The sequence below is a fragment of the Entelurus aequoreus genome, linkage group LG28 (assembly GCF_033978785.1).
Source record: "Entelurus aequoreus isolate RoL-2023_Sb linkage group LG28, RoL_Eaeq_v1.1, whole genome shotgun sequence".
In the NCBI taxonomy this organism is placed as follows: domain Eukaryota; kingdom Metazoa; phylum Chordata; class Actinopteri; order Syngnathiformes; family Syngnathidae; genus Entelurus; species Entelurus aequoreus.
In genome coordinates, this window is record NC_084758.1 from 15,356,801 (window position 1) to 15,380,001 (window position 23,201).

Here is a 23,201-nt window from a genome sequence, read left to right on the forward strand (position 1 = left end):
ATAGTTCGTAATTTTCCCCTAAAAATAAAGTGTAATATTTGGCGTGAAATAATTGGAGCCTTGAACAGGTCAATAATTCATGACAACATTGATTTTGATTCATGACATTGAATCTACAAAAAAAATGCATTTAAAAAACGGTGTAATAATAGTATTCACTGTTAAAAGCGGCCCTATGGGGCCAAACAGAACTGCCATGTGGCCCTCAGTGAAAACCACCTCTGCTCTAGATCAAATTCAGATCTGTCAATTATACATCTTATTATTTTGGGGGGGTTTTTACCGTTTTTGTCAAAGAAAACTCACATTTTTATATGGCAAAAACACAAAATGTGCAATATTTAATAATAATAATAATAATAGATTTTATTTGTAAAAAGCACTTTACATTGAGCAAACAACCTCAAAGTGCTACAGTGTATTGAAAAATAATAATAAAAGATAATAACAATTTAAAATAAAAAAATAAAAACTAGAACAGCCTAATAGCTAGAACTAGTATGCATATATCTATAAAAAGGCTTTTTTTTAAAAGAAGGGTTTTTAAACCTTTTTTAAAAGCATCCACAGTCTGTGGTGCCCTCAGGTGGTCAGTGAGAGCATTCCACAGACTGGGAGCGGCGGAGCAGAAAGCCCGGTCTCCCATAGTTCGTAATTTTCCCCTAAAAATAAAGTGTAATATTTGGCGTGAAATAATTGGAGCCTTGAACAGGTCAATAATTCATGACAACATTGATTTTGATTCATGACATTAAATCTACAAAAAAAATGCATTTAAAAAATGGTGTAATAATAGTATTCACTGTTAAAAGCGGCCCTATGGGGCCAAACAGAACTGCCATGTGGCCCTCAGTGAAAACCACCTCTGCTCTAGATCAAATTCAGATCTGTCAATTATACATCTTATTATTTTGGGGGGGGTTTTGCCGTTTTTGTCAAAGAAAACTCACATTTTTATATGGCAAAAACACAAAATGTGCAATATTTAATAATAATAATAATAATAGATTTTGTTTGTAAAAAGCACTTTACATTGAGCAAACAACCTCAAAGTGCTACAGTGTATTGAAAAATAATAATAAAAGATAATAACAATTTAAAATTAAAAAAATTAAAACTAGAACAGCCTAATAGCTAGAACTAGTATGCATATATCTATAAAAAGGCTTTTTTTTAAAAGAAGGGTTTTTAAACCTTTTTTAAAAGCATCCACAGTCTGTGGTGCCCTCAGGTGGTCAGTGAGAGCATTCCACAGACTGGGAGCGGCGGAGCAGAAAGCCCGGTCTCCCATAGTTCGTCATTTCCCCCTAAAAATAAAGTGTAATATTTGGCGTGAAGTAATTGGAGCCTTGACCAGTCAATAATTCATGACAACATTCATTTTGATTCATGACATTAATTTCTGAGCAATGACAAAAGAAAAAGAAATAAAGTAATAATGAAAAATTGTGTAATTGGAATCAAAATTGCAACTTTTTCCCGTTATATTTCACCTATTTGCTGTTTTATTCCACTTTTTTATGTTTTTTAATTTTTTTAAGCATATTTAAAATGTCCCGCAGGCCCTAAAAAACGACCTGCGGGCCACAAATGGCGCCCCGGGCCACACTTTGTGCCGTAGAAAGAGTGTGATTGCACATGTTGACGAGTCACATGACCACATATTGTCCAGGTGGAGGAGCAAGCAGAACCTGGACTACTGCTTCCTGATGATGTACGCTCAGTCCAAAGGCACCTACTACGTCCAGGTAGGACACGCTGACCTTTGAACCCTCTCTGCCGCAACAACACTGACCCGTGGTGACCCGTGTCTCAGCTGGAGGACGACATCGTGGCGCGGCCCAACTACTTGACCACCATGAAGAACTTCGCTCTGCAGCAGCCTTCGGAGGAGTGGATGATTCTGGAATTTTCTCAGCTCGGCTTCATCGGTGGGTCCCTTCCTCTTCCTCTTCCTCTGATTGACAGTTTGTGCCCCCCCCGTCCTCGTCTGTCTTTAACCAAGGGGCGTCCAAACTTTCTCCACCGAGGGCAAAACACTTTCACATTTCATGAAACAAATTACAATTGCAGAAAAGTGTTTAACAAATTAGACAAACTAAATTAACAAAAACTAAACAACTTACAATTACACAAACCAAAACATTTACAAAAGACAAAACAACTTACAAGGTTAAGGTCTATTCAGGTGTGCTGGAGAGGAGGCTACGCCGGATAGTCGAACCTCGGATTCAGGAGGAACAGTGTGGTTTCGTCCTGGTCGTGGAACTGTGGACCAGCTCTATACTCTCGGCAGGGTCCTTGAGGGTGCATGGGAGTTTGCCCAACCAGTCTACATGTGCTTTGTGGACTTGGAGAAGGCATTCGACCGTGTCCCTCGGGAAGTCCTGTGGGGAGTGCTCAGAGAGTATGGGGTATTGGACTGTCTGATTGTGGCGGTCCGCTCCCTGTACGATTAGAGTCAGAGCTTGGTCCGCATTGCCGGCAGTAAGTCGGACACGTTTCCAGTGAGGGTTGGACTCTGCCAAGGCTGCCCTTTGTTACCCATTCTGTTCATAACTTTTATGGACAGAACTTCTAGGCGCAGTCAAGGCGTTGAGGGGATCTGGTTTGGTGGCTGCAAGATTAGGTCTCTGGTTTTTGCAGATGATGTGGTCCTGATGGCTTCATCTGGCCAGGATCTTCAGCTCTCACTGGATCGGTTCTCAGCCAAGTGTGAAGCCATCCGCACCTCCAAGTCCGAGTCCATGGTTCTCGCCCAGAAAAGGGTGGAGTGCCATCTCCGGGTTGCGGAGGAGATCTTGCCCCGAGTGGAGGAGTTCAAGTACCTCTGAGTCTTGTTCACGAGTGGGGTAAGAGTGGATCGTGAGGTCGACAGGCAGATCGGTGCGGCGTCTTCAGTAATGCGGACGCTGTATCGATCCGTTGTGGTAAAGAAGGAGCTGAGCCGGAAGGCAAAGCTCTCAATTTACCGGTCGATCTACGTTCCTAGTAATCTAGTATGGCATCGCCATTGACTTCCGGAAGAGGCTGGATGACAACCCCGAAAGAGTGGTGACAACTGGAGAGACAGTTGACAGCCCGGAAAGACGGCAACCGGGGCAGGGAGGGGTAGCATCCCAAGCTGCAGCTCTCGCAAGGGAGCACCCATACAACGCTACGAAAAACCCTAAAGATACATCAGACCAAGATAGGCTGCCTAAGGAAACCCGTGGTGCAACGCACAGTGCCAGTACTCTGTACGGCACATGATGAGACTGAGGAAGATCCAGGCCCGGACACTCCCCACAGTGCCCAGAACCTCCAAGCACCACCGCGCAACCCCAAAGCAGACCGTCAGAGGGGGGACGCGTGGCGTAGAGCGCTACCTGGACACATGTCGAGGGACTGATCACCCTCGGCTGGGTCGCCCGGGTGAGGTTGTTTGATTAAGACCCGAAACACCCTATGACCCCGGTAGAATCACTGATGATGTGTCCAGGTTGCACCATGAGGTGTATTATAAAACCATCCTCACCTAAGGTCATGAGCTTTGGGTTATGACCGAAAGGACAAGATCACGGGTACAAGCGGCCAAAATGAGTTTCCTCCGCCGGGTGGCGGGGCTCTCCCTTAGAGATAGGGTGAGAAGCTCTGCCATCCGGGAGGAGCTCAAAGTAAAGCCGCTGATCCTCCACACGGAGAGGAGCCAGATGAGGTGGTTCGGGCATCTGGTCAGGATGCCACCCGAACGCCTCCCTAGGGAGGTGTTTAGGGCACGTCCGACCGGTAGGAGGCCACGGGAAAGACCCAGGAAGACTATGTCTCCCCGCTGGCCTGGGAACGCCTCGGGATCCCGCGGGAGGAGCTGGAAGAAATAGCTGGGGAGAGGGAAGTCTGGGCTTCCCTGCTTAGGCTGCTGCCCCCGCGACCCGACCTCGGATAAGCGGAAGAAGATGGACGGATGGATGGAAATACTTACATATGCATGAATCAAACTAACAAAAGACAAAACCATGTACAATAACAACAATGAATTACCAAAGAACAAAACAACTTACAATTACACAAACCAAAACAAATACAAAGCGCGCTCATTGTAGCCATTTATCCTGACTTCCTCATTTTGTTTAGGAAAAATAAATAAAAATCAGCACAAATTATTTTATTTGTGTTTGTTTGGCAGCTTAACTTTTTGTTCATGTTTTGTGCTAAGTTAATGTTGCTGATCAATAAGAATGTATTATTACAAATGTTATTTTATTTATTGTTCTTCTTTTTTTCCAACTTTTTGTTTTGTTTTATTTAATTATTTATTTCGGGGGGGGTTCTGTTTTCTCAATACCTGTATTATAATTTCACTATCAAAAGAATAAATAAATTTTAAAAAATTAATAATGAAAAAAATATATATATATTACACTTATAAAAACAATACATTATTTTTGGAATATATATATAGAAAACATTACATTATTTCTGGAATTTGTATATATACAGTATATGCATGTATGTGTGTAATATATATATATATATATATATATATATATATATATAATATATATATATATATATATATATATATATATATATATATATATATATATATATATATATATATATATATATACATATTATATATGTGTACATACGTATATACTGTATATGACAAATGACAAATACCACTAAACTGTCATAAAAAGCTAGCATGCTAATGATAGAATGCTAACAATTGCTAAACAATTAAAAAGGTGTGTGTGTGTGCAGGTAAGATGTTCAAGTCCTCAGACTTGTCCCTCATTGTGGAGTTCATGTTGATGTTCTACAAAGACAAGCCCATAGACTGGCTCCTGGACCACATCATGTGGGTCAAAGTCTGCAACCCCGAGAAGGACGCGGTGAGTTTCCTCCACCCAGCTCTCAAAGTCTGGTCCTCAACGGTCTTCTGGTCCTCAGAAACACTGCGACAGACAAAAAGCCAACATGAGGATCCGCTTCAAGCCGTCCTTGTTCCAGCACGTGGGCACACACTCCTCCCTGGCCGGGAAAATCCAGAAACTCAAGGTGAGGCCCTCAGGTGAGTGGAGTGCGAGCGATGTCACATGACGTCCCCTTGGTCCAGGACAAGGACTTTGGCAAGCAGACCCTCCACAAGGGCCACGCCAACCCTTGGCCGAGGTGACCACCAGTCTGAAGACCTACCAGCACTTCACGCTGGACAAGGCCTACCTTGGAGAGGACTTCTTCTGGGCCTTCACCCCCGTGGCCGGGGACTTTGTACGCATCCGCTTCTTCACGCCCGTGCGCATCGAGAGGTCGGTACCCCGCCCCGCCAACAAAACCAGTTCTAGAGACCCTCGGCTTGGTCATGTGTTTATAGTCCTGGTGATGTCCAATGATAGCAAATGGTGCGCTAATTGCCAGCTAGCGATTAACGTTTTTGTCGTCAGCTAGCAATTAGCGCTCTTGTTGTCAGCTTGCGATTCATGTTTTAGTTACCAGCTAGCGATTAGCTCTCCTGTTGCCAGCTAGCAATTTGTACTCTGTTTGCCAGCTAGCGAGAAGCGCTCTAGTTGTCAGCTCGCAATATGTGCTCTAGTTGCCAGCTAGCAATTTATGCCCTAGTTCTCAGCAATTGGTGCGCCTGTTGCCAGCTAGCAATTAGCGCTCTAATTGCTAGCTAGTGGTTAACATTTTAGTTACCAGCTAGCAAATAGTGCTCTCAGATGGCGATTAACGCTCTAGTTGCCAGCTAGTGGTTAACATTTTAGGTACCAGCTAGCAAATAGTGCTCTCATTGTCAGATCGCGATTAATGTTTTAGTTGCCAGCGAGCAATTAGCGCTCTCGTTGTCAGGTAGCGATTAACATTTTATTTGCCAGCTTGCGATTAGCCTTCTAGTTGCCAGGTAGCATTACGTGCTCTAGTTGCCAGCCAGCGATTAATGCCCTATTTCTCTGATAGCAGATGGTTCCCTAATTACCAGCTAGCGATTAGCGCTCTAGTTGCCAGATAGCGAATATATAAAAATAAATGTCAGTGTTTATCTGTAAATAACATATATAAATAACAAATGTCAGTGTTTATCTGTAAATAACAATATATCAATAATTAATGTCAGTGTTTATCTGTAAATAACTATATCAATAATAAATGTCAGTGTTTTTCTGTAAATAACAATATATCAATAATAAATGTCAGTGTTTATCTGTAAATAACAATATATCAATAATAAATGTCAGTGTTTATCTGTAAATAACAATATATCAATAATAAATGTCAGTGTTTATCTGTATATAGCGATATATAAATAATAATGTCAGTGTTTATCTGTAAATAACAATATATCAATAATACATGTCAGTGTTTATCTGTATATAGCGATATATAAATAATAATGTCAGTGTTTATCTGTAAATAACAATATATCAATAATAAATGTCAGTGTTTATCTGTAAATGACAATATATCAATAATAAATGTCACTGTTTATCTGTAAATAACAATATATCAATAATAAATGTCAGTGTTTATCTGTAAATAACAATATATCAATAATAAATGTCAGTGTTTATCTGTATATAGCGATATATAAATAATAATGTCAGTGTTTATCTGTAAATAACAATATATCAATAATACATGTCAGTGTTTATCTGTAAATAACAATATATCAATAATAAATGTCAGTGTTTATCTGTAAATAACAATATATCAATAATAAATGTCAGTGTTTATCTGTAATAACAATATATCAATAATAAATGTCAGTGTTTATCTGTAAATATCATAATACCAATAATAAATGTCAATAATGTCAGTGTTTATCTGAAAATAACAATATATCAATAATAAATGTCAGTGTTTATCTGTAAATAACAATATATCAATAATAAATGTCAGTGTTTATCTGTAAATAACAATATATCAATAATAAATGTCAGTGTTTATCTGTAGATAACAATATATCAATAATACATGTCAGTGCTTATCTGTATATAGCGATATATAAATAATAATCTCAGTGTTTATCTGTAAATAACAATATATCAATAATAAATGTCAGTGTTTATCTGTAAATAACAATATATCAATAATAAATGTCAGTGTTTATCTGTAAATAACAATATATCAATAATAAATGTCAGTGTTTATCTGTAAATAACAATATTTCAATAATAAATGTCAGTGTTTATCTGTATATAGCGATATATCAATAATAAATGTCAGTGTTTATCTGTATATAGCGATATATAAATAATAATTTCAGTGTTTATCTGTAAATAACAATATATCAATAATAAATCTCAGTGTTTATCTGTAAATAACAAAATATCAATAATACATGTCAGTGTTTATCTGTAAATAACATATCAATAATAAATGTCAGTGTTTATCTGTAAATAACAGTATATCAATAATAAATGTCAGTGTTTATCTGTAAATAACAATATATCAATAATAAATGTCAGTGTTTATCTGTAAATAACAATATATCAATAATAAATGTCAGTGTTTATCTGTAAATAACAATATATCAGTGACGTGCGGTGAGGTTCATGACTGGTGAGGCACTGACTTCATCACAGTCAGATTTACAAACATATGAACCCTAAAGAGTATCTTATTCACCATTTGATTGGCAGCAGTTAACGGGTTATGTTTAAAAGCTCATACCAGCATTCTTCCCTGCTTGGCACTCAGCATCGAGGGTTGGAATTGGGGGTTAAATCACCAAAAATTATTCCCGGGCGCAGCGCTGCTGCTGCCCACTGCTCCCCTCACCTCCCAGGGGGTGAACAAGGGATGGGTCCAATGCAGAGGACAACTTTCACCACACCTAGTGTGTGTGTGACAATCATTGGTACTTTAACTTAACTTTAACTTTACACATACAAACTGTAGCACACAAAAAAGCACATTTAATAAAAAAAATGTTATTATTGTCTTACATTTACTTATAAGTGTGGGAACAGTGGTGTTCCTGTTGGAGGAGTTGTGAATGAATGAAATATGAAATCCGTGCTGCAGTCTGCAGGTGTACCTAATGTGTCCCTGTTCACGGCTCCTCCGGCGCGCCGCGCGAGCATTGTTGTTTTTGCACTTTTTGGCTTCTTGTTAAGTGTCTTTTTTTGGGTGGATTCGGTCTTGCACGTGGAGGGTTTGGGTGTGGGCTTTGGTTGGTGTGGCGCTCCCGTCGGGGGCCAGGGTGCATTCTGCGGCGGGGTGCATTAGCCGGCACAAGGAGGCGGGGTTACTGCGAGCCTCCCACAGTGCGTCTTCGCAGCAGTTTTATGATCGCTCAGCACAAGAAATACTTTACACACATACAGTTGTTGACAAAATACACTGTACATTATATACCTCAGCTAACTAAACTATGGAAATGTATAATATAATTCATATAGCAATACGGTCTCACTGCACAGCAGGCCAGCAGTTAGCCGAGTCCGCAATCCATGGTGAGGCACAACACAGTGATGTGCCTCAACTGGCTGCTGATCACCGCAAGTCTCTTCTCAGTATTTGAACGGCAAATGTGAAAATTCAGCGATTTTCAATAAAAAATAATCTAAAACTGGTGAAGTTAAATGGAACATGACTTTATAGTATAATCACTGAACACATAACAATTTAATTAATTTTTTTTCATTTTACATTTTTTTTCTTCCCATGATGGCGGGTGAGGCCCCGCCTCCCCTGCCTCTAGTGACCGCACGTCACTGCAATATATCAATAATAAATGTCAGTGTTTATCTGTAATTAACAATATATCAATAATAAATGTCAGTGTTTATCTGTAAATAACAATATATCAATAATACATGTCAGTGTTTATCTGTAAATAACAATATATCAATAATAAATGTCAGTGTTTATCTGTAAATAACAGTATATAAATAATAAATGTCAGTGTTTATCTGTAAATAACAATATATCAATAATAAATGTCAGTGTTTATCTGTAAATAACAATATATCAATAATAAATGTCAGTGTTTATCTGTAAATAACAATATATCAATAATAAATGTCAGTGTTTATCTGTAAATAGCAATATATCAATAATAAATGTCAGTGTTTATCTGTAAATAACAATATATCAATAATACATGTCAGTGTTTATCTGTAAATAACAATATATCAATAATAAATGTCAGTGTTTATCTGTAAATAACAGTATATAAATAATAAATGTCAGTGTTTATCTGTAAATAACAATATATCAATAATAAATGTTGATTTTTATCTGTAAATAACAATATATCAATAATAAATGTCAGTGTTTATCTGTATATAACAATATATCAATAATAAATGTTGATGTTTATCTGTAAATAACAATATATCAATAATAAATGTCAGTGTTTATCTGTAAATAACAATATATCAATAATAAATGTCAGTGTTTATCTGTAAATAACAATATATCAATAATAAATGTCAGTGTTTATCTGTAAATAACAATATATCAATAATACATGTCAGTGTTTATCTGTAAATAACAATATATCAATAATAAATGTCAGTGTTTATCTGTAAATAACAGTATATAAATAATAAATGTCAGTGTTTATCTGTAAATAACAATATATCAATAATAAATGTTGATGTTTATCTGTAAATAACAATATATCAATAATAAATGTCAGTGTTTATCTGTATATAGCGATGTATAAATAATAATGTCAGTGTTTATCTGTAAATAACAATGTATCAATAATAAATGTCAGTGTTTATCTGTAAATAATAATATATCAATAATACATGTCAGTGTTTATCTGTAAATAACAATATATCAATAATAAATGTCAGTGTTTATCTGTAAATAACAATATATAAATAATAAATGTCCGTGTTTATCTGTATATAACGATATATAAATAATAATTTCAGTGTTTATCTGTAAATAACAATATATCAATAATAAATGTCAGTGTTTATCCGTAAATAACAATATATCAATAATAAATGTCAGTGTTTATCCGTAAATAACAATATATCAATAAGAAATGTCAGTGTTTATCTGTAAATAACAATATATCAATAATGCATGTCAGTGCTTATCTGTATATAACAATATATCAATAATAAATGTCAGTGTTTATCCGTAAATAACAATATGTCAATAATACATGTCAGTGTTTATCTGTATATAGCGATATATAAATAATAATGTCAGTGTTTATTTTTAAATAACAATATATAAATAATAAATGTCAGTGTTTATCTGTAAATAACAATAAATCAATATTTAATGTCAGTGTTTTTCTGTAAATAACAATATATCAATAATAAATGTCAGTGTTTATCTGTAAATAACAATATATCAATAATAATGCTCCCGAAAAGGTTCCTGGTCACTTGGAAAAATCCCACCTAGCTAGGAGGAACTCGGAAAGGTTCTTGAATAACTAAATGTACCTGGGTAGTTTTTGGTGGAAACACAGTGGGAACTTTATTTATAAGTGGGGAAGTTCCTGTGGTGGAAAAAGGGCGTGTTGAGTGTTCATGCCAGGAGACTAAAGTCACCTTTCTCACCAAAGCGTCTCTCTTCAGGTACTTCTTCCGCAGTGGGAACATTGAGCACCCGGGAGACAAACTCTTCAACACGTCCGTAGAAGTTCTCCCTTTCGATGTGAGTTTGTGCAGCGAGTCAGCAGATCTCTGCAGACGCTCCACTCTGATATGTGGTGTCTTCTAGAACATCCAGGCAGACAAAGAAGTCCTGGCGGACGGGAAGCAGAGGAGCCAACAGTACCATCGCACGGAGGACGGCTTCATCAGAATCGGTACCTGCACCTTGTAGTCTGCACTTAGTCTGATGAAGAACTGTTGGGGTTGTGGAGAGCTCAGCAAGCATGAAGTTGCTTTTTAATGCACTTAAAGGCAGGAACAAATTGCCTTTTATTGCCTTTTATTATTTAAGAGCATTGCCTTGTAATGTTGCTGCGTGGGAGTGTGTGTCAGAAGCAATAAGACACACTGTGGTGCGCGGACACTTCCCAGACACCAGGACTATCCCATTAGTGCTCACATGCTTCCTGAGCGGGAAGAGCGCCTCCCACAGGAAGCACGTGGACCACCACCAATGCTGAGCGACAACCGCGACAAAACCCAACAGCTTTACTTAATGGACTTTGGTTGAAGGCAGCGGCTCTTCATGAACCACCAACATCCTGCTCTGGCCACAAATACGACTAAACTGTCATTAATATTCCACAAATACAACTCAACTGTCATAAATCTTCTACAAATACAACTCAACTGTCATAAATCTTCTACGAATACAACTAAACTGTCATAAATCTTCCACAAATACAACTAAACTGTCATAAATCTTCCACAAATACAACTAAACTGTCATAAATCTTCCACAAATACAACTAAACTGTCATAAATCTTCCACAAATACAACTAAACTATCATAAATCTTCTACAAATACAACTGAACTGTCATAAATCTACAAATACAACTAAACTGTCATAAATATTCTACAAATACAACTAAACTGTCATAAATATTCTACAAAGACAACTAAACTGTCATAAATCTACAAATACAACTGAACTGTCATAAATCTACAAATACAACTAAACTGTCATAAATATTCTACAAATACAACTAAACTGTCATAAATATTCTACAAATACAACTAAACTGTCATAAATCTACAAATACAACTAAACTGTCATAAATCTACAAATACAACTGAACTGTCATAAATCTTCTACGAATACAACTAAACTGTCATAAATCTTCCACAAATACAACTAAACTGTCATAAATCTTCCACAAATACAACTAAACTGTCATAAATCTTCCACAAATACAACTAAACTATCATAAATCTTCTACAAATACAACTGACCTGTCATAAATCTACAAATACAACTAAACTGTCATAAATATTCTACAAATACAACTAAACTGTCATAAATATTCTACAAAGACAACTAAACTGTCATAAATCTACAAATACAACTAAACTGTCATAAATCTACAAATACAACTGAACTGTCATAAATATTCTACAAATACAACTAAACTGTCATAAATATTCTACAAAGACAACTAAACTGTCATAAATCTTCTACAAATACAACTAAACTGTCATAAATATCCAACAAATACAACTAAACCAGGGGTCACCAACGCGGTGCCCACGGGCACCAGGTAGCCCGTAAGGACCAGATGAGTAGCCCGCTGGCCTGTTCTAAAAATAGTTCAAATAGCAGCACTTACCAGTGAGCTGCCTCTATTTTTTAAATTTTATTTATTTACTAGCAAGCTGGTCTCGCTTTGCCCGACATTTTTAATTCTAAGAGAGCCAAAACTCAAATAGAATTTGAAAATCTAAGAAAATATTTTAAAGACTTGGTCTTCACTTGTTTAAATAAATACAATAATTTTTTTACTTTGCTTCTTATAACTTTCAGAAAGACAATTTAGAGAAAAAAATACAACCTTAAAATGATTTTAGGATTTTTAAACATATACCTTTTTACCTTTTAAATTCCTTCCTCTTCTTTCCTGACAATGTAAATCAATGTTTAAGTAAAAAAAAATTTTTATTGTAAAGAATAATAAATACATTTTAATTTAATTTTTCATTTTAGCTTCTGTTTTTTTCGACGAAGAATATTTGTGAAATATTTCCTCAAACTTATTATGATTAAAATTCAAAAAAATTATTCTGGCAAATCTAGAAAATCTGTAGAATCAAATTTAAATCTTATTTCAAAGTCTTTTGAATTTCTTTAAAATTTTTGTTCTGGAAAATCTAGAAGAAATAATGATTTGTCTTTGTTAGAAATATAGCTTGGTCCAATTTGTTATATATTCTAACAAAGTGCAGATTGGATTTTAACCTATTTAAAACATGTCATCAAATTCTAAAATTAATCTTAATCAGGAAAAATTATTAATGATGTTCCATAAATTATTTTTAAATTTTTTCAAAAAGATTCGAATTAGCTAGTTTTTCTCTTCTGTTTTTCGGTTGAATTTTGAATTTTAAAGAGTCGAAATTGAAGATAAACTATGTTTCAAAATTTAATTGTAATTTTTTGTGTGTTTTCTCCTCTTTTAAACCGTTCAATTAAGTGTAAATATCATTAATTATTAATAATAACATAGATTTAAAGGTAAATTGAGCAAATTGGCTATTTTTGGCAATTTATTTAAGTGTTTATCAAACTGGTAGCCCTTCGCATTAATCAGTACCCAAGAAGTAGCTCTTGGTTTCAAAAAAGTTGGTGACCCCTGAACTAAACTGTCATAAATATTCTACAAAAACAACTAAACTGTCATAAATCTTCCACAAATACAACTAAACTGTCATAAATCTTCTACAAATACAACTAAACTGTCATAAATATTCTACAAATACAACTAAACGGTCATAAATCTTCCACAAATACAACTAAACTGTCATAAATCTTCCACAAATACAACTAAACTGTCAAAAATATTCTACAAATACAACTAAACGGTCATAAATCTTCCACAAATACAACTAAAGTGTCATAAATCTTCCACAAATACAACTAAACTGTCATAAATCTTCTACAAATACAACTAAACGGTCGTAAATTTTCTACAAATACAACTAAACTGTCATAAATCTTCCACAAATACAACTAAACGGTCATAAATCTTCCACAAATACAACTAAACTGTCATAAATCTTCTACAAATACAACTAAACTGTCATAAATATTCTACAAATACAACTAAACTGTCATAAATCTTCTACAAATACAACTAAACTGTCATAAATATTCTACAAATACAACTAAACTGTCATAAATCTTCTACAAATACAACTAAACTGTCATAAAACTTCTACAAATACAACTAAAATGTCATAAATCTTCTACAAATACAACGGAACTGTCATAAATCTTCTACAAATACAACTAAACTGTCATAAATCTTCCACAAATACAACTAAACTGTCATAATTATTCCACAAATACAACTAAACTATCATAAATCTTCTACAAATACAACTAAACGGTCATAAATCTTCCACAAATACAACTAAACTGTCATAAATCTTCCACAAATACAACTAAACTGTCATAAATATTCTAAAAATACAACTAAACGGTCATAAATCTTCCACAAATACAACTAAACTGTCATAAATATTTTACAAATACAATTAAACTATCATAAATCTTCTACAAATACATCTAAACTGTCATAAATCTTCCACAAATACAACTAAACTATCATAAATCTTCTACAAATACAACTGAACTGTCATAAATATTCTACAAATACAACTAAACTGTCATAAATATTCAACAAATACAACTAAACTGTCATAAATATTCTACAAATACAACTAAACTGTCATAAATATTCTACAAATACAACTAAACTGTCATAAATCTTCTACAAATACTAACAAAAGGCTAAAATTTTACAATTACATAAATCAGATTAACATAGGACAAAAAATTACAATTAAACAAGCCAAAAAAAATACTTGCAGGTACGTAAACTATATTTACAATATACAAAACAACTTATAAATACACAAACAAATTAACAAAATACAAATTAACTTATAATTACACAAACAAATCAACATAAGACACAAAACAACTTACATTTACACAAAACAAATTTAACTAAAACAAAACAACGTATAATTATAGTGATCAAATTAACAAAAAACAAAACAACTTAGAGTAAACAATTTCACAAAAAACGAAACAACTTATATTTACACAAACAAATTAACAAAACACAAAATAACTTATAAATAAAGTAAACAAATTAACAAAAACAAAACAACTTATATTACAGTAAACAAATTAACAAAAACAAAACAACTTATATTACAGTAAACAAATTAACAAAAACAAAACAACTTACAATTACAGAAACCAAATAACAAAAACAAACAACTCATAATTACAGAAACAAAAAAAAATATGAAAATACAAAACAACTTATAATTACACAAACAAATTAACAAAATACAAAATAACTTACAATTACACAAACCAAATAACAAAAACAAATAACTTACAATTACACAAACCAAATAACAAAAACAAACACCTTATAATTACACAAACAAATCAACATAAGATACAAAACAACTTACAATTACACAAAACAAATTCAACAAAAACAAAACAATGTATAATTATAGTAATCAAATTAACAAAAAACAAAAAAACTTAGAGTAAACAATTTCACAAAAAACGAAACAACTTATATTTACACAAACAAATAAAGAAAACACAAAATAACTTATAATTAAAGTAAACAAATTCACAAAAACAAAACAACTTATAACTATAGTAAACAAATTAACAAAAACAAAACAACTTACAATTACAGAAACCAAATAACAGAAACAAACAACTCATAATTACACAAACCAAATAAAAAAATGCAAAACAACTTATAATTACAGAAACAAATTAACAAAATACAAAATAACTTACAATTACACAAACCAAATAACAAAAAAATAACTTACAATTACACAAACCAAATAACAAAAACAAAGAACTTATAATTACACAAACAAATCAACGTCAGACACAAAACAACTTACAATTACACAAAACAAATTTAACAAAAACAAAACAACGTATAATTATAATTATAGTAATCAAATGAACAAAAAACAAAACAACTTAGAGTAAACAATTTCACAAAAAACGAAACAACTTATATTTACACAAACAAATTAACAAAACACAAAATAACTTATAAATAAAGTAAACAAATTAACAAAAACAAAACAACTTATATTACAGTAAACAAATTAACAAAAACAAAACAACTTATATTACAGTAAACAAATTAACAAAAACAAAACAACTTACAATTACAGAAACCAAATAACAAAAACAAACAACTCATAACTACAGAAACAAAAACAAAAAAAAATACAAAACAACTTACAATTACACAAAACAAATTTAACAAAAACAAAACAACGTATAATTATAATTATAGTAATCAAATGAACAAAAAACAAAACAACTTAGAGTAAACAATTTCACAAAAAACGAAACAACTTATATTTACACAAACAAATTAACAAAACACAAAATAACTTATAAATAAAGTAAACAAATTAACAAAAACAAAACAACTTATATTACAGTAAACAAATTAACAAAAACAAAACAACTTATATTACAGTAAACAAATTAACAAAAACAAAACAACTTACAATTACAGAAACCAAATAACAAAAACAAACAACTCATAACTACAGAAACAAAAACAAAAAAAAATACAAAACAACTTACAATTACACAAAACAAATTTAATAAAAACAAAACAACGTATAATTATAATTATAGTAATCAAATGAACAAAAAACAAAACAACTTAGAGTAAACAATTTCACAAAAAACGAAACAACTTATATTTACACAAACAAATTAACAAAACACAAAATAACTTATAAATAAAGTAAACAAATTAACAAAAACAAAACAACTTATATTACAGTAAACAAATTAACAAAAACAAAACAACTTATATTACAGTAAGCAAATTAACAAAAACAAAACAACTTACAATTACAGAAACCAAATAACAAAAACAAACAACTCATAACTACAGAAACAAAAACAAAAAAAAATACAAAACAACTTATAATTACACAAACAAATTAACAAAATACAAAATAACTTACAATTACACAAACCAAGTAACAAAAACAAATAACTTACAATTACACAAACCAAATAACAAAAACAAACAACTTATAATTACACAAACAAATCAACGTAAGACACAAAACAACTTACAATTACACAAAACAAATTTAACAAAAACAAAACAACGTATAATTATAATTATAGTAATCAAATTAACAAAAAACAAAACAACTTAGAGTAAACAATTTCACAAAAAACGAAACAACTTATATTTACACAAACAAATTAACAAAACACAAAATAACTTATAAATAAAGTAAAAAAAATTTACAAAAACAAAACAACTTATATTACAGTAAACGAATTAACAAAAACAAAACAACTTATATTACAGTAAACAAATTAACAAAAACAAAAAAACTTATAACTATAGTAAACAAATTAGCAAAAACCAAACAACTTATAATTACAGAAACCAAATAACAGAAACAAACAACTCATAATTACACAAACCAAATAAAAAAAAATACAAAACAACTTATAATTACACAAACAAATTAACAAAATACAAAATAACTTATAATTATAGGAAACAAATTAACAAAAAACAAAACAACTTATAATTACAGTAAACAAATTAACAAAAAACAAAACAACTTATAATTACAGTAAACAAATTAACAAAATACAACAACTTATTTCTTACAAAAGTTTTATTTGTTGTAAAACAAGCGTGATTTTTCTGTGTAAAAATGAGTTGAGTCAGTTGATGTACATTTAAAAACAATCCCAGTTGGCCAAAGTGCTGGACAAACTTCAGAAAAGGGGCACATAGTGTCACGTTTACATGTTAACACGGAAGGATGAATAAAATACGATAGTAAAGTATACCTTTAAAAAAGGGCAGAATATATCACCTAAAATACTAAAATGTAACAAATAAATAGAAGAGGATGAAACAAGAAATAAAACAACCAAGATATTCTGTCTAACTGGATTTGAACACCAGGGAGTACAAATATGATCGATTCATTTTCTGTTTAACACAAGAAAACATTCTCCACTGTGACTATATCATTGTCTGAGAGACCGGGAAGATATAATAGAAAATGGAAGGTTGTTCCACTGAGAAGGCTCTGGTTTTTATAAGTGTTTATTCTGCAGAAAAAGGGTAAAAGGATAAAGCAGTGTCTAAATTGGGTAACAGTAGCACTCGCACGAGCCTGCATGGCTACAGCCCAGCCTCAACACTGGCAGTTATTACAGCATATGATGATCAATCATGACTGGCTATGGATTATGTACACTACAAACCTCCAGGCATCTTCTAGCACTCTGAGCCTGCCCAGCAATGGAGCTGCATCACAGGGAGATAGAGGCCTAAACAAAGACCTCAAATCTGTGAAGTAAGTGCTCCGATAAAAAGGTAAACATTAGGGATGTCCGATAATGGATTTTTGCCGATATTCCGATATTGTCCAACTCTTAATTACCGATACCGATATCAACCGATACCGATACACACAGTCGTGGAATTAACACATTATTAGGGACCGAGTTCCTTTGGCACAGAGGACCCTATTGAATTTCTAGCATTTTATTACTGTCTCTTTGAGCTGTAATTTGACCCCCTTAACATGCTTCAAAACTCACCATATTGGACACACACATCAGGACTGGCGAAAATTGCGATCCAATCAAAAAAACCCAAACCCCAAAACTCAAAATTGCGCTCTAGCGCCCCTAGGAAGAAAACACAGACAAAACTGCCTATAACTCCCAGTAGGAATGTCGTAGAGACATGAAACAAAATCCTCTATGTAGGTCTCACTTAGACCTATATTTCATACGCTGACAACCCCCAGCAAAAATCGACAGGAAGTTTGAAATTCCCCCTTCAAAACAAAAGTTGTGTAAAAACAGTCACTTTTTTTCAAACATTATCTCCTCTGAGCGCGTTTGTCGTGTCGGCTTCAAATTAGCACAGGAGAGAGATTGAACCCTTCTGATTAAAAGTGGATGAAAGAGTTTTAATTACTGCTCCGGTTTGGATGTTATGAGCCCTCAAAGTCGGTCCCGTCCATCGCTGCTTGCAGCTTTAATTATGCCTAATTTGGACAACCAGGTATGGTGAAGATAAGGTTCTTTTTTTTAAAAAATATATAAAATAAGATAAATAAATTAAAAACATTTTCTTGAATATAAAATAAAGTAAAACAATATAAAAACAGTTACATAGAAACTAGTAATTAATGAAAATGAGTAAAATTAACTGTTAAGGTTAGTACTATTAGTGGACCAGCAGCACGCACAATCATGTGTGCTTACGGACTGTATCCCTTGCAGACTGTATTGATATATATTGATATATAATGTAGGAACCAGAATATTAATAACAGAAAGAAACAACCCTTTTGTGTGAATGGGTGTCAATGGGGGAAGGTTTTTTGGGTTGGTGTACTAATTGTAAGTGTATGTTGTGTTTTTTATGTTGATTTAATTTTAAAAAAAAACAAAAAAAAACGGTACCGATAATAAAAAAAACGATACCGATAATTTCCGATATTACATTTTAAAACATATTATCGGACATATCTAGTAATCATGCTAGGCTATAAGCTACTAGGAGCTAGCAGTTACACAACAGCGAAGCACCAAATAGCACTCAAGCTAGACATACAAAATAGCTGTCCTCAATTCAGTGCTTCATTTTCTGTTTAACTCAAGAAAACATTCTCCACTGTGACTACATATGGTATCATTTGCCTATGAGATTGTTATAAGTGCGCCTCTGCATAACATTAAATCCATTATAGAAAATGAAAACAATATATAAATCAACTTACAACAACAAATAACTTTATTAACATTGTTTTTGGTTTGTAACAAAAACGATATATATATATACAAAACCCAAAACCTGGGTGTTGTTGATAAACGGTTTTCGCCTTGCATAGGAGAGTTTTAACTTGCACTTACAGATGTAGCGACCAACTGTAGTTACTGACAGTGGGTTTCTGAAGTGTTCCTGAGCCCTTGTGGTGATATCCTTTACACACTGATGTCGCTTGTTGATGCAGTACAGCCTGAGGGATCGAAGGTCACGGGCTTAGCTGCTTACGTGCAGTGATTTCTCCAGATTCTCTGAACCCTTTGATGATATTACAGACCGTAGATGGTTAAATCCCTAAATTCCTTGCAATAGCTGGTTGAGAAAGGTTTTTCTTAAACTGTTCAACAATTTGCTCACGCATTTGTTGACAAAGTGGTGACCCTCGCCCCATCCTTGTTTGTGAATGACTGAGCATTTCATGGAATCTACTTTTATACCCAATCATGGCACCCACCTGTTCCCAATTTGCCTGTTCACCTGTGGGATGTTCCAAATAAGTGTTTGATGAGCATTCCTCAACTTTATCAGTATTTATTGCCACCTTTCCCAAAATCTTTGTCACGTGTTGCTGGCATCAAATTCTAAAGTCAATGATTATTTGCAAAAAAAAAAAATGTTTATCAGTTTGAACATCAAATATGTTGTCTTTGTAGCCTATTCAACTGAATATGGGTTGAAAATGATTTGCAAATCGTTGTATTCCGTTTATATTTACATGTAACACAATTTCCCAACTTATATGGAAACGGGGTTTGTATATATACAAAACCCAAAACCTGGGTGTTGTTGATAAATGGCTTTCGCTTTGCATAGTAGAGTTTTAACTTGCACTTAGAGATGTAGCGACCAACTGTAGTTACTGACAGTGGTTTTCTGAAGTGTTCCTGAGCCCATGCGGTGATATCCTTTACACACTGATGTCGCTTTTTGATGCAGTACCGCCTGAGGGATCCAAGGTCCATAATATCTTCGCTTACGGTTCTCTGAACCTTTTGATGATATTAGGGACCGTAGATGGTGAAATCCCTAAATTCCTTGCAATAGCATTTTGAGAAATGTTGTTCCTAAACAATTTGCTCAGTCATTTCTTGACAAAGTGGTGACCCTCGTCCCATCCTTCCATTTAATGGAAGCTGCTTTTATACCCAATCATGGCACCCACCGGTTCCCAATTAGCCTGTTCACCTGTGGGATGTTCCAAATAAGTGTTGGATGAGCATTCCCCAACTTTCTCAGTCTTTTTTGCCACTTGTGCCAGCTTTTATGAAACATGTTGCAGGCATCAAATTCCAAATGAGCTAATATTTGTAAAAAATAACAAAGTTTTCCAATGTGAACGTTAAATATCTTGTCTTTGCAGTCTATTCAATTGAATATAAGTTGAGAAGTATTTGCAAATCATTGTATTCTGTTTTTATTTACCATTCATGTGACAACTTCACTGCTTTTGTACTTTTCTCCGGCAGGAATGTTCCAGAAGGGCATTGCCGAGGGGGAGGTGGATCCCACCTTCGGGCCCTTGGAGGCCATGCGCCTCACCGTGATGACCGACTCCCCGGTTTGGATCATCCTCAGTGAGGTGAGGCCACACGCACGTGCTAACATGCTAACGAGCTAACATCCACACTAGAGATGTCCGATAAATGCTTTAAAATGTAATATCTGAAATTATCGGTATCGGTTTTTTTATTATCTGTATCGTTTTTTTTTATTTTTTATTTTTTATTTTTTATTAAATCAACATAAAAAACACAAGATACACTTACAATTAGTGCACCAACCCAAAAACCCTCCCTCCCCCATTTCCCCTTCATTCATACAAAAGGGTTGTTTCTTTCTGTTATTAATATTCTGGTTCCTACATTATATATCAATATATATCAATACAGTCTGCAAGGGATACAGTCCGTAAGCACACATGATTGTGCGTGCTGCTGGTCCACTAATAGTACTAACCTTTAACAGTTAATTTGACTCGTTTTCATTCATTACTAGTTTCTATGTAACTGTTTTTATATTGTTTTACTTTCTTTTTTATTCAAGAAAATAATAAATGTTTTTAATTTATTTATCTTTTTTTATTTTCTTTTCTTTTTTAAAAAGGACCTTATCGTCACCATACCTGGTTGTCCAAATTAGGCATAATAATGTGTTAATTCCACGACTGTATATATCGGTATCGGTTGATATCGGTATCGGTAATTAAGAGTTGGACAATATCGGATATCGGCAAAAAGCCATTATCGGACATCCCTAATCCACACATGTCCTCCATCAGATCTTCATCAAGAAGGCGGAGTGAGGGTCCTCCTGCTCAGTCAACCTCCGCCTGATCCCTTCCCACCACGGTGCGACGGCGCCGCCCTCTGGTGGAGCTTTGCCACTGCAAGTCAGACAAGACAGAAAAGGGCGAGGCGCCCAGACAGGTGTTCTCTGCGAAACCCACCGCCATGGCTTAAGCGGGACCTTCTCAAGACGGAGGCCGGTTTTGCGGCGGAGACGTGGACATGCGTGGTGGAGGATCGACAAGATGCCGTGTGCCTTTTTTTGAAGGGCTGCTGTGGGCCCCGGGGGAGCCCGGAGACATCCTGCAGACCTCCTGCCTGTCAATAAGACGTGCTCCTCATGAGATCATGGAGGAAGTCAGATGCTATCTGCTCCGCTTCGGGCGGAGAGCATCACGTGACACCCGCTCTCAATAAACACTTTGTACTGGTGCTCCGTGCCGCCAGGACCTTTCTGCTCTTTTCTTGCCCACTTTCCTGTCACGTCAACAGTAAAATAGGAATTATTACATGAAGGGTCTGCACATTGGTGTTCTTCTTCTGGGAGATGTTCTCCACCAAAGTATTGGGAAAAACAAGTTGCCTCTATATTGAAGCTATTATCAAATACAGTCGTGGTCAAAAGTTTACATACACTTGTAAAGAACATAATGTCATGGCTGTCTGGAGTTTGCAATCATTTCTACAACTCTTATTTTTTGTGATAGAGTGATTGGAGTACATACTTGTTGGTCACGAAAAACATTAGTGAAGTGAATTACATTTTATATAGCGCTTTTTCTCAAGTGACTCAAAGCGCTTTACATTGTGAAACCCAATATCTACAAACCCCGTTTTCATATGAGTTGGGAAATTGTGTTAGATGTAAATATAAACGGAATACAATGATTTGCAAATCCTTTTCAACCCATATTCAGTTGAATGCACTACAAAGACAACATATTTGATGTTCAAACTCATAAACTTTAATTAATTTAGAATTTCATGGCTGCAACACGTGCCAAAGTAGTTGGGAAAGGGCATGTTCACCACTGTGTTACATGGCCTTTCCTTTTAACAACACTCAGTAAACGTTTGGGAACTGAGGAGACACATTTTTGAAGCTTCTCAGGTGGAATTCTTTCCCATTCTTGCTTGATGTACAGCTTAAGTTGTTCAACAGTCCGGGGGTCTCCGTTGTGGTATTTTAGGCTTCATAATGCGCCACACATTTTCAATGGGAGACAGGTCTGGACTACAGGCAGGCCAGTCTAGTACCCGCACTCTTTTACTATGAAGCCACGTTGATGTAACACGTGGCTTGGCATTGTCTTGCTGAAATAAGCAGGGGCGTCCATGGTAACGTTGCTTGGATGGCAACATATGTTGCTCCAAAACCTGTATGTACCTTTCAGC

At 34.3% G+C, this 23,201-nt stretch overlaps 1 protein-coding gene across 1 annotated transcript in view; it reads left to right on the plus strand.

The window, feature by feature from the left end:
• mgat4b (alpha-1,3-mannosyl-glycoprotein 4-beta-N-acetylglucosaminyltransferase B) overlaps positions 1 to 22,462 on the plus strand; it is an 81,182-nt gene extending 58,720 nt beyond the window's left edge. Inside the window, 10 exon segments of the mRNA XM_062040154.1 lie at positions 1,673 to 1,748; positions 1,817 to 1,931; positions 4,747 to 4,877; positions 4,936 to 5,043; positions 5,102 to 5,147; positions 5,150 to 5,294; positions 10,539 to 10,617; positions 10,684 to 10,771; positions 20,988 to 21,100; positions 21,800 to 22,462. Coding sequence (XP_061896138.1) covers positions 1,673 to 1,748; positions 1,817 to 1,931; positions 4,747 to 4,877; positions 4,936 to 5,043; positions 5,102 to 5,147; positions 5,150 to 5,294; positions 10,539 to 10,617; positions 10,684 to 10,771; positions 20,988 to 21,100; positions 21,800 to 21,823 — 925 coding nt within the window. The 3' untranslated portion in view covers positions 21,824 to 22,462.
• The last annotated feature ends 739 nt before the right edge of the window (positions 22,463 to 23,201 follow it).